This window comes from Podarcis tiliguerta, assembly GCF_965153285.1.
Source record: "Podarcis tiliguerta genome assembly, chromosome: Z".
In the NCBI taxonomy this organism is placed as follows: Eukaryota; Metazoa; Chordata; class Lepidosauria; order Squamata; family Lacertidae; genus Podarcis; species Podarcis tiliguerta.
Window position 1 is genome coordinate 8,354,001 of NC_139553.1, and position 15,011 is coordinate 8,369,011.

The 15,011-nt window shown below is 46.6% G+C and overlaps 1 protein-coding gene across 5 annotated transcripts in view; it reads left to right on the forward strand.

Moving 5' to 3' along the window:
* Window positions 1-15,011, forward strand: part of WHRN (whirlin) — a 137,028-nt gene that overhangs the window by 106,278 nt on the left and 15,739 nt on the right. For 3 of the 5 annotated variants that reach the window (XM_083422961.1, XM_083422965.1, XM_083422962.1), the window contains 3 exons: window positions 378-590; window positions 4,441-4,647; window positions 8,564-8,596. In XM_083422961.1, coding sequence (XP_083279087.1) covers window positions 378-590; window positions 4,441-4,647; window positions 8,564-8,596 — 453 coding nt within the window. The remainder of the gene's footprint in view (window positions 1-377; window positions 591-4,440; window positions 4,648-8,563; window positions 8,597-15,011) is intronic. The other 2 variants (XM_083422963.1, XM_083422964.1) reach the window with 1 other exon arrangement.

Sequence of the window (15,011 nt, forward strand, 5' to 3'; positions counted from 1 at the left end):
AATACAATGCCATATTAGAAACAACAGTCTTCTTTCTCTTATGCAAAGAATGGATTTTAACTTCAATCTGGAGCACACACATGGCTGACCTGAAACCTTATGCTTATGTTAATCCTACTCAGACTAGATCTACTGGAAATAATGGGCATGGATTGCATAGGCTCCTTAATTTCAATGAATCTTCTCTGAGTAAAACTAAGTTGGCCTCAACCCAAAGAAAGGGTGATGTTATTCTTCAATTATGTTGTTTTCTTCATGTACAAATTTATAAGTGGCATTGGTCAAATAACCAATGGACTAAGATTTCTGCATTCAGGTGATGGTGGCCCTGAAAAGTTCATTTCCCTTAATGCTCTTTCTCCTCCTCCCACTCCCAGCCATCTTTTTACAGAGGCCTGGCAGGATCCCAGGTAACCCTGAGCAGCTTGGTGAACCAAAGCCGTGTCATGCTGGAGGAGCAAGCACGTCATCTCCTGAATGAACCTGAGCGATCCACCATGGGCTATTACCTGGATGAGTACAAGGAGAACAACATTCCAGTCGACGCCCTTGTCATGGCTCTATTTGAACTGCTCAACACTCACGCCAAGGTTAGATGGGAGAGGTCCAGTCGCGAGGGTTGGGGTGGAATAATGAGGTAATCAGGGTTCTGGTAGGGGTTTCCAGCTTTTTCTTGACTTTCTGCTATGAGTGTTTACACACTGCATTGAGCAAGGGGAAACAGGGTTTGCTTGCATCCATTGGTTCCAACAAAACTTGCATCTGCTTGCTTCCTCAGCTCATATCCGCTCACAGATTCCATCCATGCAATGAGGAATCCTTGTGAATAGTCAGGGTCCCTGATTGTGCTTATACAGTTTATTCTCAGACAGTTGGCATAGACATAGGTTCATTGTGTGAAATGAACATAGTGGTGGGCTATGGGCTTACAACTACCCTCCCCCCATGTATTCAGTCTAACATGAGATCAACCCTCCTATGCCCACACAATCAAGACAGAGCATGAGAAAGGAGTGAGGAGGTTCCTGCTATGCATGTGGAAAACCAACTGTGTAGATGGTCCTAGGACACAGCTCTGGATAAATTATTCAGTGGAAATAGCATTGCCAATTTCTTTATATCTGATAAGGTGCTCCTGTGTAGTCTGTTGCTGCTGGACAGGCAGAAATGGAGATGGCCAATGATATTAGCTGCATGGTTGGAAGCAGGAACCCATTGATCTAGTTTGCTGTTGCCCCATGTGGTGAGCTAGTGGAATTGCACTGCAGAGCATTGCCTAGGTCAGGGGTCAGCACGCCTTTTCAGCAGGGGGCTGGTCCACTGTCCCTCAGACCCTCTTGGGGGCTGGACTATATTTTGAAGGGGGGGGGATGAACGAATTCCTATGCCCCACAAATAACCCCAAGATGCATTTTAAATAAAAGGACACATTCTACACCAGGCAGGCCCTACAAATAACCCAGAGATGCATTTTAAATAAAAGGACACATTCTACTCATGTAAAAACACGCTGATTCCTGGACCATCCGCCAGCTGGTTTGAGAAGGCAATTGGGCCGGATCCAGCCCCCGGGCCTTAGTTTGCCTACCCATGGCCTAGGTCCTAGACCAGTGATGGCCAAACTTGGCCCTCCAGCTGTTTAGGGACTACAATTCCCATAATCCCTGACCACTGGTCCTGTTAGCTAGGGATGATGGGAGTTGTAGTCCCAAAACAGCTGGAGGGCCAAGTTTGGCCATCACTTCCCTAGGCAGTAGCTACATGAGTGACCCTACCAATCTGGCTACCCATTGTTTCTCACTGAACCAGAAGGGTTATGAAGGCTTACAGATGAAGCTGAAACTTTTTCTGAGCAACAGCACTTTCTGCCTTGTGTTGGGTACTTTCTACCTATTACCTTATCTCTAAGCCTGCTAAAGGTCTTCACTTGTTTTGTGTTTTGTTTTGTTTGCCTGTTCAATCAGCATTTAAAGGACAGAGGAGCACTGCCAGAACTAAACTGGACAACACTAAACAAATGGGTTAAGCCTAAGCAAGTTTTGATTTAATGCTCTGCTTAGGGATGGGTGGTAGAGGAGAGAATTTCAGTCCAGCTTCCATTTAAAGGCAAGCATACCTAATTTGCTCTTTATGAAATGTTATGCAAACTGAAAGCATAGCTGTCCTTTGAAATTCACACTTCTCCAAATCTGGCAAGGCAGTTTTCCAGCCAAGTAATGTTTACAAAAATACAATCAAAATGCAGGTGTAGCAGAAAATAACATACAAAAGTACAGTATTTTAGGGGAAATTGCTTGCAAAAATGTGTATATTAGGAAAAAACTAGCCCTAAAATGTTGATGAATTTTCATGAGGATATATATAGTAAAAAGGTAAAGGTAAAGGTACCCCTGCCCGTATGGGCCAGTCTTGCCAGACTCTAGGGTTGTGCGCTCATCTCACTCTAAAGGCCGGAGCCAGCGCTGTCCGAAGACACTTCCGGGTCACGTGGCCAGCGTGACAAAGCTGCATCTGGTGAGCCAGAGCCGCACACGGAACGCCGTTTACCTTCCCACTGGTAAGCGGTCCCTATTTATCTACTTGCACCCGAGAGTGCTTTCGAACTGCTAGGTTGGCAGGCGCTGGGACCGAGCAATGAGAGCGCACCCCGCCGCGGGGATTCGAACCGCCGACGTTTCGATCGGCAAGTCCTAGGTGCTGAGGCTTTAACCCACAGCGCCACCCGCATCATGAATTTTCATGAGGATATATATATATAGATATAGATATATATATATAGATATATATATATATATATAATACAAACTCATATGGAAATGTAGAACACTGAAATTAAGATTGGAAAAATAACAATCAAACAGATGCGCCCAACCCTCCCTATCTTGGGTCCACAAGTTGCTTGGAGTGAACAGCCAGTAGAGTGGTTATCTGACCTTTACATACTTGTATTCTCTAACTGAAGAAGTTATCTAGCCCAGGTATGGGGAACATTTTCCAGCCTGAGGAGTGAATTCACTGATGGGAAACCTTTCAGGTTCCATGTTCCATTGATGGACATGGCCAAAGGACTAAGTCAATGGAGCAATGGATGTGATTCATAATTTGACCAGTGGGCTACCTTTCAACCACAGAAAAGTCAGAAGTATCTATTCGCATGCACTCCTCTCTCAACCCTGGCAAATGAGAGGCATTAACAGAATTCAGGGACACATTCCAAACAGGCATAGTTCTTGAGGAGGATGTGAGCCAGAGTCAGTGAGAGGTATGGCGTGGTGAGAGTACTGAGGGCCAGATAGAGAGGAGGGAAGAGCCACTTTTGGCTCCTGGGCCTGAGGTTGCCCACCCATGTTATAGCAAATCAATCAATTATTTATTGTGCTTCACTAAAGGCTATTATAAATTCAATTACAGATCCAGCAAGTCAATTAAAACCTGTTAAAAGAAATCCAGAGATATGGATTTACAGTCAGTCACATTAATGAATTGCCTGCACAGTCTACAGCATTGTTTTATACAGCTAGCATGAATACTTTTAGCAGCTTTAGCAAATAGGGCTGTTTTGTATGTGACAAACAGATCACAGTCAGATAATAGCCAACATGTTTTCACTTCAGGGTTCTGTCCCTGTAGTGGTGCCAGCATCTATTCCAAAAATCTATTTCTGGGGTTTTGATAGAGCTAACAATGGAGTACATAATGGGGGGGATCTTCTACTTCACCTACCCCACAATTACAAAGTCTTAAATGCATTTTAGTACAAAGTCCTAAACATTTTTATATCTTCCATCTAAGGCATTGTTTGAAAACGGAGAGCTGTAAATGCAGTTCTCAGGAAGGCAAAAGTAAGCGACTGCAAGTATTGATCTCTGGTGTGGTTAGATTTCAGCAAATAGTACCAATGGGAGAATTTTGAGATGGGGTAGAGATAAATCTTGCTTGTTATTCTGTTTATGAACCCAGTCCCTGAGCAATCATTTAACCCCAGGGATTACAAAAATATCTGTTGTACACGTCTTGTACTAACTTGGCCCAAACACCCTTCTTGCATTGTTCCTCCAGGCAGAGTCTAGGCAAGGGGTCCTCTGGCATATCCAGGACTCTTTTATAGTACAAAAAAGCAGCCATCTCTGCCCTAGCTTTTACAAACAGGACAGCTGTCTCTGTGCTAAGGAAGGCATCTGGGGTATCTGGAGGTACTTTAGGAAGCTCCAGCAGATACCTTAGGAACTTATTCTGGCACACTTCCAGGTCTTTCAGGTTATTATGATTGATCCCCCATATCACAATACCATACCGCATTTGAGCACTAAGAGGTATGGCCTGCTGAGAGTACTGAGGGCCTGAAAGAGAGAACTGAAGAGCCACTTTTGGCTCCTGGCCTGAGGTTGCCCACCCATATTATAGCAAGCCATGTGACAATGCTCTCTTCTTTCTTTGCAGTTCTCACTCTTGTCAGAGGTCAGGGGAGTCATATCTCCTCAGGATCTTGACCGCTTCGACAATCTGGTCCTGAAGAGGGAGATCGAATTCATGAAGGCCCGGCAGCCCTCGGGGACAGGAACGGACTCCTACTCCTTGATGTCCTGCAGTGACACAGTCTCTTCCACTGGGAGTCATTTCACTTCTACCACAGTCAGTTCAGCTCGGGTAAGTGCCCTCTCCTCTCCTTCAGTGGTCTGATATGCCCATGGTTGAACATTTTCGTGTCCTATCCCCTTTTAGTTAACAAGATATAGCTGAAACTCAAACTAAACATGACATATATGTAAATGTGTCTTGAAGGTGGCCTGTAACTCAGTGGTAGAGCATCTGTTTTGCAAGTAGAAAGTCCCAGGTACATTTCCTGGCACATCCAGATAGGGTTGGGAATGTTCCCAGTCTGAAACCCTGAAGAACTTCTGCCAGTCAGTGTAAATAGGGCTGAGTTAGGTGGACCCATAGGTGAACTCAGGCAGTGGGGTCTCCAGTCAATGACTAACAAAGCCCTACTATAAAACTTGGCTAGTTGCTCCAGGACTTTGCTGAGACAACCTGGATGGTTGACATCAGTTACAGGAGCGCTGTTCATTGTCCTGAACCTGAGAAACATCGATCTCCTTTCAAAGTACCTTTGCCTTTGGAACCAGAAACTACAGTCCTCTCTGTATAAGATGGCTTCTTATGTCTTCAGGCTGTTGTTTATTAAAACACAAATTGCCAGCACAAGATGCCAAATCTAGACTGGTATCTTAGTAAGAGGGAGAACACTGGAAGTTTTAATCTTTTGCTCCAGTTCCAGATTGTAGGCCCTGTGAATGCAATTTCCAGGGGGGAGATGCAAGCTCCAACTAATAAAAATCAGATATCGCAAGCCCCACTCCCATACAGGATAAAACAACCTTGCATTTAAAGGCACAGGTAGGTATCGTCTCCATCTGATTTGACTTTATGACATCATCACATAGCCAAATGTGATGCAGTGGTGGCCACCAACATGGATGGTTTTAAAGGGGAGTTAGACAAATTTATGGAGGAGAAGGCTATCTAGGCTACTTGTCAATAAGAGTGTGCTCTACCTCCACTGTCAGAGGCACTCTGCCTCTGAATACCACTTGTGGGGAATCTCATGTGTGGAGAATGCTGTGGCTTCCCTTTGGGAAATCTGGATGACCTCTGTGAGAAGAAGATGCTGGACTTGATGGGCCTTTGGCCTGATCCAGCAAGGCTCTTCTTGCCTCCTTAGGTACTTGCGAGTCTTTTCTCCCTGACTTCTGCATGTTAAAACTACACCCAGCCATAGACTTTGCCGCTTTCTGTAGGGCTATGTGGGGAAACATAGCCTTATGCATGCTCAGCTGACCTCCTCACCTCTGCCCTCTTGCCAACCTTCCCCGCGCCTCGGTGTCATTGTTATATAACATCTCAGAGACCTCGTCACATACGCAACGTCTAATTAAGTTAGCGTAATCACCTCTAAGCATGCAGCCTCACCGCCACAAAATTAATTTGCTGGCCATAAAACACCTTTTCATCATAAACGCATTAGCAGCCTTGGGAAATTGAAAACCTCTTTTAATAAATGGAGCTGATGATTCTGGTAGTTCAAAGGCAGGCATTGCCCAGGGGTGGAGGCTGGAGGAGGCTGGGAGTGTTGCCTGGAGATGGAATAGGAAACCACACCGCTGTGCTTTTTGAGGGCTAATTCTAGAAATATTATTAATTAATTTCTTCTTATTGTTGTTATACAGTTGATATGCCAACATGGCTTCTAAGCAGCTTACAGCTTTACAATACTAATGATATCCTTTCCTTTGTTCTGCCCTCACTCTGATTATTTAGAATAGGAGTGAGTGTGGCATCTTAGGCCCAGGGGGTCACCTGTGGCCCTTGAGGTTTCTCTAGCTGAGGTCATGCAGCTCACCGGCCTTATTCTGTACCCTCCTTGAGTGGTTTTGCCTGCCTGTAATCTGTCCTCTGATTATTCTTCCTGCTTGACTGGATGTGTGGGTATAGAAACTAGCCTACTGGTAAAAAAGGTAAAATTTGCATTCAGTTCTCCTCCCACTTTTGCCTCTGGTACTGCCCAGCATTGGCATGTGGTCCCTGCAAAGTTGCACAGAAAGGAACGCCATGCTGGGTTGCTAACTGGTGCAGCAAAATGGGAGAGTGACACTCTGCTCTTTAAAGCACTGTGCTGGCTGCCCGTAAGCAGCCAGGCCTGGTTCAAGGTGTTCATAATTCCCTAAATGTCTCGTAGCCAGTGGAGGCTGATTCATGAGGGAAAATGAGGCATTGGCCAACCAACCTCAACCATTCCCAGCCTGTCTGTTTTCTTACTTTTCCACCTCCGGCGTATTAAGCAGTTGGTCCCTTACCTTTCTCGCCCTGATCTGGCCACAGTGATCTATGCGACAGTCACCTCCAGACTAGATTATTGTAACTCGCTCTACGCGGGGCTGCCCTTGAAGCTGACCCAGAAACTCCAGCAGGTGCAGAATGCTGCGGCGAGGCTCCTTATGGGGTCCTTGCCGTGGGATCACATTCATCCAGTGCTTTACCAACTGCACTGGCTCCCGGTGGAGTACAGGGTCAGGTTTAAGGTGCTGGTTTTGACCTTTAAAGCCCTATGTGGCCTAGGACCCTTGTACCTATGGGACCGCTTCTCCTGGTATGCCCCGCGGAGGACCTTAAGGTCCACAAATGACAAGACTTTGGAGGTCCCAAGTCAAAAGATTGTTAGATTGGTCTCAACTAGGGCCAGGGCCTTTTCAGCATTTGGTGGAATGCTCTGTCACAAGAGACTAGGGCCCTGCGGGACTTGACATCTTTCCGCAGGGCCTGCAAGACAGAGCTGTTCGGCCTGGCCTTTGGTTTGGACTCAGTCTGACCCTTATGTTTCCCTCCCCTTATGGTGTTGATTTATCGGCTACTTTTAAAATGAGGCTGCATTTTTAATTGCATTTTAACCTGTATTTTAAATTGTTGGGTTTTTCTTTTCTTTTCTTTTCTCCCCCCCCCCCCCCCATTGTGTTTTTACTGTGATTTTATTGGTGTTAGCCGTCCTAAGCCCAGCTCCGGACGGGGAGGGCGGGGTATAAATAAAATTTATTATTATTATTACTTTCATCCATGCAAAGTCGTGGGGGAGACTGTCAGACCCCCCCCTCCTTAGCATCAGTGCTGCCCTACGTAGAAGCAGGGAGCAGGATGAGGTCAAAGCTAGAATTAGTTGTCTCTGTCATTAACTCTGGCGCCACCTGCTGTTCCAATGGGCACCAACCAGCACTGCCCTAAGCCTAAGTATCTTCAGGAGAACACCCTCCAGTAGCAGCCAGCTCTGTTCTTAAGAGAGTAAACTATGCTGTGATCCTTGGATGAAGGGCAGTATAGATATATAATAAATAATAATAAGATCAGCAAAGAAGGGGTGGATCTTAAAACTAGGATTTGCAGCAGTAGCATGCACCGAAGGGCCTTCTGCATCAAATCACAGAATTGTACAGTTGTAGGGCCAACAAGTACAACCCCTCCACACACTGTGGTGCACATTAGGGGCTACAGTTTGACATGAGGGCTGTAGCTCAGCAATAGAACACCAGCTTTGCATGCAGAAGGTCGCAGGTTCAATCCTCACGATCTCCAGGGAGGACTGGGAGAGGATCCTTGTCTAAGGCCCTGAACAGTAAAGTGAGGCTTTGTATTTATAATTGTTGTTAATTTTCTGCATGCTTTAATTTTGGGTTTGTTCCCCCTCCATCTCTTTATGCATTATTTTTCTTTTGTCATACATCACTGTGTTCTCCGTTGGAGGACAAATGTTTCGTAACAACAATTAATAATGTCAAATCACAATTAAAAACAACAAAACCCAGAAATGCAAAAGCAGCACTTAAAGCAGTTTTTAAATGGATACTGGGCAATATACACCATCGTTCAATCCTCTTTTTTCAAGAGCTCAGCTGGTACCATGGGTGTGTTTGAACACTGAACCTGAAGGATATATTGTTTGCTTGTTTTACCCTCCTTCTAACATATTTCTCTTCTCCTATCCATTGTTTTATCTTTTTTAAAATGGCCCCACCAGGAGCGACTCTTGTGGCTTATTGACCTCATGGAGGTAAGCAACTCCTAATGGGTGCTGGCTGGGATTTGGTTCCTGTTAACAAGTCACAGGGGAATTGAGCTGGGTGGGACTTAGCCAAAGTACCTGCTTTTTCCAGCCTGAGGGCTACATTCCCATCTGGGCTGCCTTCTGGGGTCACATGCCAGAGGTGGGCAAAGTAAGAGGCAAAAGTAAGAGGCAAAACTGGTGAACTTGGAGCAACAAATAAAACTTTTTACCTTTGCACAAGTCTAGTTTCTACACACGGTCTACCTGGGCAAGCAGGAGACATCACTGGAGTTCGAGGACACCTTCCAGCCAGGCATGAATACTCTAAGGAGGGTGTGATGCTGGGCCACTGAGGGGTATTTCCTGGGGAGAGGAGGAGTGGCGTGGGGAAAGTCCTAAGGGCCAAATAGAGATGTGTGGAAGGCTGCAGTCAGCTCCTGTTGCCCCTCAACTCTGTACCAAAATCATTTTTTCTTTTCTTTTAATACTTTTATTTTGCTTTTAAAAATACAGATCAATATAAACAATCAAAATTACAAAAGAAAAATCCTTAATAATAATAATAATGAAAAAAGCTTAAAAAACTACAAAAAAATATCAAAGTAAATGGCATAGAACATAAGCCATTATGGGAAAGAAAAAGGAAAAAAGAAAAAGGAAAGAAGAAGGAGGAGGAGGAGAAAAAAATGAAAAGAAAAGAAAAAGGGGGGGGGGAGGAAAAAAGAAAAGAAGACGCTTCTGTCAAGGTCACAACAGATCATTATTCTTATCAGTTCTCTCTATCTGCATTCCATAGAATCCCTCATCTTGGTATCAGGGAACATTTCCCTATGCAGTATCATTCTAAACGTAACCGGGTCTTTCTTGATGAACCCTTATCCCCTAGATAATTATTTAAACATTCCCAAAATCATTTCAATCGGTGGTTCCCAAACTCTTTTGGGCCGCCATCCCCTTATGTCAAGGGCCTTCCCCAGCCAAAGGAGCCAGCACCCAGCAGATATTGTCAAAGATAACACATACAGTCACTTCTACAGCTCTGGATACCTACACACCAATCTTGCAGCTAGGCCGCTGTTCCCAGGTCCACACTCTATGGAGCAGCTGTAGCAACTGGGGGCCAGTATTTCTCCACCTGTTTATGTAAAGGCTGTGTGCACATAGTCGAGAATTCACCTGTGTGGGAACTTCCTCTGCTCATCCCTTTTCAATCCCCTCCTGGTTCTGGAAGACAGCAGTGCAGGAGAGGGTGAGAAAGCACCCGGCCCTTCACTTGCCTCACCTGCCTCTTCTTCTCACCCATCCTGTGCTCTACTCAGGGCCATCTTAAGCATATCCGGCGCTGTGGTGCAAAGATCCCTCCAGTGCCCCACCCTGTTTCCCAGAGTTGTCAACCTTTTCCCAAGCCTCTGCGGAGATCGCTCTCCTCCTGTGGGGGCTTGGGAAGGAAGGTGCACACTCGCCAGTCATATAGTTGGCAGGGCGCAGCTTCCATCCTAAGCCTCTGCGGGGATTGCTCTCCTTCCGCGGAGGCTTGGGAGGCAAGCTGCACGCCCACCAGCCATATGGTTAATGGGGTGCAGCTGGCGGGTGTGCAGGGAGGAAAGGGAAGGCTGCCGGCAAAGCCATGCAGCTACCCCACTCACTGGGGCGCCCCTAAGAGGCCGGCACCCTGGTGCAATGTACCAGTGAACCCATTGGGAAAGAAGAAGAAGAGTTTGGATTTGATATCCCGCTTTATCACTACCCGAAGGAGTCTCAAAGTGGCTAACATTCTTCTTTCCCTTCCTCCCCCACAACAAACACTCTGTGAGGTGAGTGGGGCTGAGAGACTTCAGTGTGATTGGCCCAAGGTCACCCAGCAGCTGCATGGGGAGGAGCAGGGAAGCGAACCCAGTTCACCAGATTACAAGTCTATCGCTCTTAAACACTACACCACACTGGCTCTCAGTGCTCTGTCTCTACCTTTCAGCTCTGAAAGCTTTCCCTGCCTTCAGCTCTTGCCTCCTGGCTGGCACAGGTCTCCACAAATCACTGCCCCCCTCTTCTGAGCCAGACTCCAGCCACCCTTCCCTTGGTGCACACTTGTCAGCATTTGGCTGGTTCCACAAACTCATCCCCAGTGCCCCCTACCCTGTAAAAAGTGGTTTGCACAACCCAGTACAGAAGATAACAACACAGTAACATTCAACACAGTAACAATTAACTGCACACTTATTAAAAATCCAGTTAATACTTAGTTTAATTAACTAGTTCGGCAAAACTGGTGAACTTGATCTGGTGATATCAGCTTTTCTAAGTCTGACAGCCATTTGCACCTCCAGCACTCCAGCACTACTGCCACCCCCTTGCCTTTTAAACTCCCTTAGGTAATCCCACTGCATTCCCCCCCACCCCCCACCCAGATATGGAAGTGCCCACTATGGGAACCTTTGATCTAAATGCCAGATCACATCTGCAACTCAGCAGGTAAAATATGTTCAAGAGCGTTTCCATGGCATATTTTATTGCGGCGTATGGAGCAACAAATAACATTTTTATCTTTGCACAATAGGCTAGTTTGAGTGCTATCCTTTTAGTGCTATCAATCCCATTTCCTCTAAAATTGGTATTTCAGTAATTGTGTGGTTTACACAGATGACGGGGGTTGAAGGAAGTGACAAACAGCATATTGATCAGTTCAAATAGGAAGCTGCTTCCTTGATTCTTCCTCTCAGTGCCCGACCAATGCAAACCATCTGGCCAGGCCTGCTTTATCAACACCTCCCTGGCTAATAGCGCTTTTTTTTTGTTGTTGTTGTTGTTTTTGGATCACAGGCGGGTCCTCTAAGTGGGAGGTTAATTGTGCGCTGAGATAATTGGAAGCAGCTATGCCTGGTCATAGCATTGCATTTATTGCTAATTTGCTTAAAACAGAGCTGGCCTCAAAATGGGGAGCAGTGCCATAATGTTTATTTTATGTATTTTCCAGCTATGTAATGCAACGCTTGTAGGGACGCAGGTGGCGCTGTGGGTTAAACCACAGAGCCTAGGACTTGCCGATCAGAAGGCCGGCGGTTTGAATCCCCCAACGGGGTGAGCTCCCATTGCTCGGCCCCTGCTCCTGCCAACCTAGCAATTCAAAAGCACATCAAAAGTGCAAGTAGATAAATAGGTACCGCTCCGGCGGGAGGGTAAATGGTGTTTCCATGCGCTGCTCTGATTCGCCAGAAGCAGCTTAGTCATGCTGGCCACATGACCCAGAAGCTGTACGCCGGCTCCCTCGGCCAATAAAGCGAGATGAGCGCCGCAACCCCAGAGTCAGCCACGACTGGACCTAATGCTCAGGGGTCCCTTTACCTTTACTAATGCAACGCTTGAGAGTCTTTGAACTATATCCACACACACACACGAGAGGCTGCCACCCCTGCATACAAGATCACCAGTGCTGCTTACCCCAACCCCCTGTCAATGCCCCAACCCCTGTTGCCAAACCCCCTTCCTCTCCATTTACACCTTGCCCAACCTTTCATCCTCTCACAGCTCCTTCAACTTCACCCCCTACCCATATATTCTTTTTAGGAATTTAGGAACCTGCCTCTGTTCAAATGGATCTTAGCCAGAACCTGTTGAATATAGCAGAACATATGCAGACTGTCCAGAAGCAGTCAGTTGCAGGCAGGATGAAGCAGGAACAAGACGCTGCTACCAGTAACTTGGTTAAAAGGTAAAGGTACCCTTGCCCGTACGGGCCAGTCTTGACAGACTCTAGGGTTGTGCGCCCATCTCACTCAAGAGGCCGGGAGCCAGCGCTGTCCGCAGACACTTCCGGGTCACGTGGCCAGCGTGACAAAGCCGCATCTGGCGAGCCAGCGCAGCACACGGAAACGGCGTTTACCTTCCCGCTGGTAAGCGGTCCCTATTTATCTACTTGCACCCGAGAGTGCTTTCCAACTGCTAGGTGGGCAGGTGCTGGGACCGAGCAACGGGAGCGCACCCCGCCACAGGGATTCAAACTGCCGACCTTTCGATCGGCAAGCCCTAGACGCTGAGGCTTTTACCCACAGCATCACCCGCGTCCCAGTAACTTGGTTACGTATAGGTTTATTATTTACAGCAGAATCGCAAGTTACTATATACGGGATACAGACACAGATCTTAACTCTCTCACAGAACAAACTCCAACGAACTCTCAAACCACACACTGCCTGACCAACTAACCAACCAGGAGTCATCATGCCTGTGTGGAGACCTTGACCAATAGCAGAGTTGTATCCAAGGTCCCATATCTCTAGGCAAAATAACTCCCTCTGCTCAGTCTTCTTGGCCTTTGGCCAACTCCTTAATTGCTTCTGTGGGAAGCTGCATCAAACAGCACGTAGTCAAAAATCCCAACAGCCTCACTGGTCCACCTAGCTCAATATTGTCTCAGTTGTCTCAGCTCCTGCTCCAAAACACATAAGCAGAGGCTCTAACTTGCAAGTGAGACAGAGGTTCTTGTTCAGAGGTGTACTTAGGGGTTGGCCCCCGCCAACGGCACAGGTCCAGGAGGGGTGCAAAAATCATGGCTTTTCACACTGGGTTGCAGTGGCTAGGAACCTGCTTCCCCGCATGCCCACACACTCCTCAGGCCCCTCTTCCACTGTTTTTATTCTTCTCCCAGCCTCCTAACCTGGGATTTTGTACCTTCCTCACCTCTTACACTGGGTTCTTCTACAGTCTTCCAACACCTTCCTGTGTGTACAGTCCCCTCAGTAACCCAGATTAGAGGATGCCAAAAAAGAAGAAGAAAAAGCAAAGTAAGGAAAGAAGAAGATGCAGGAAGATAAAACTACTAAAAGAATGAAAAAAGAAAAGGAAGGAAAAGAGAGAGAAAAATAAAAAGGGATTCCAATTCTCCACCTGTCAGTTTTATATACAGTACAGTGATACCTCGGGTTACAGACGCTTCAGGTTACAGACTCCGCTAACCCTCACCCTACAGTTTGGTCTGTAATTGGTCCACTTGGATGTAGAGTTCCATTCAAGACAGCCCCAAGCAGAAGAATGACATTTTAAGGAAATCCCCCAATGTTAATTGAACCAACAGGAGGTGTCTGTCTCATCTTTTCTGGTCCTTTTCCTCCTCAACAACCCGTCACCTTCAGTAATTTTCTGACTGACAGCCCCACCAGTCCCTTGACTGCCAGAGAGACAAACTAGTTATTTAATGTTTGCTTTAAAAAAAAAAAAGTTCTAATCTTCCATTCCCATTGATTCATTTTTTCAGCATTTTTCAGCATTATTTTGACATTTGCTAATGGCATTTGGGGTATAATTAGATTTAAAAGCTGGAGGGGGGGGACCTGTATACACCTGAGAAGGAACTGATTTGGTGACAGGGAAAGAATTATGTAAAAATAATGTTTGTGTGTGCAAGAGAGGGGGAGAGTGGCATTTTTTTTATTTGAAGATTTTCTTGGGTTACAAAAGTACACACATCGTCTCTAATTTCAGATCACAGAGTCCTTTCCACAGATCAGCTCTATTTAATGTGAGATGTTGAATATAGTATAAAGTTGGGGGAGAAGAGCGGTGAGGAAAGAGGTCGGGGAGGCAGAGAATGAGGGCAGTAAACTTTCATACTTTTGCATAGTATGTGCAATGTTTTTGTGCCACCATCATGCGGGTAGGTTCTCTTTCTATTCATTCATTAATTTCCATTGGCTCTGAAGGAGATTGGGGGGGGGGGCAGGGCAGGGCTGTGTGCCTATAACTGACTGCAGAGAGTTTTGTTTGTTGTTCCATGTGTTCTGTAAGCCATGGGTCACCAACATGAGGCCTGCAAGTACATATGACTCCTGCAGAATCCCATCCACCCCTGTTGAAATTAGGCTTGGAAGTATCTTTTGACCAGTAGATGGATTTCTTTCAAGCCTAACAGTGGTACAAGTTTCAGGGTAGGTACAGCCAGAGGTGCAGTGGTCCAGGGTCACTAGAGGGAGGGGCAAACACCCATTACTATTTCTGCAGCAGGGTCTCTGCCTCCATCATCTTAAGGTAAAGGTAAAGGTACCCCTGCCCGTATGGGCCAGTCTTGACAGACTCTAGGGTTGTGCGCCCATCTCACTCAAGAGGCCGGGGGCCAGCGCTGTCTGGAGACACTTCCGGGTCACGTGGCTAGTGTGACAAGCTGCATCTGGCGAGCCAGAGCCGCACACGGAAACGCCGTTTACCTTCCCGCTAGTAAGCGGTCCCTATTTATCTACTTGCACCCAGGGGTGCTTTTGAACTGCTAGGTTGGCAGGCGCTGGGACCGAACAGCGGGAGCGCACCCCGCCGAAGGTATTCGAACCGCCGACCTTTCGATCGGCAAGCCCTAGGCACTGAGGCTTTAACCCACAGCGCCACCCGCGTCCCTCATCTTCCCGCCTCCATCATCTTAGAACCACCCAATCAGCAT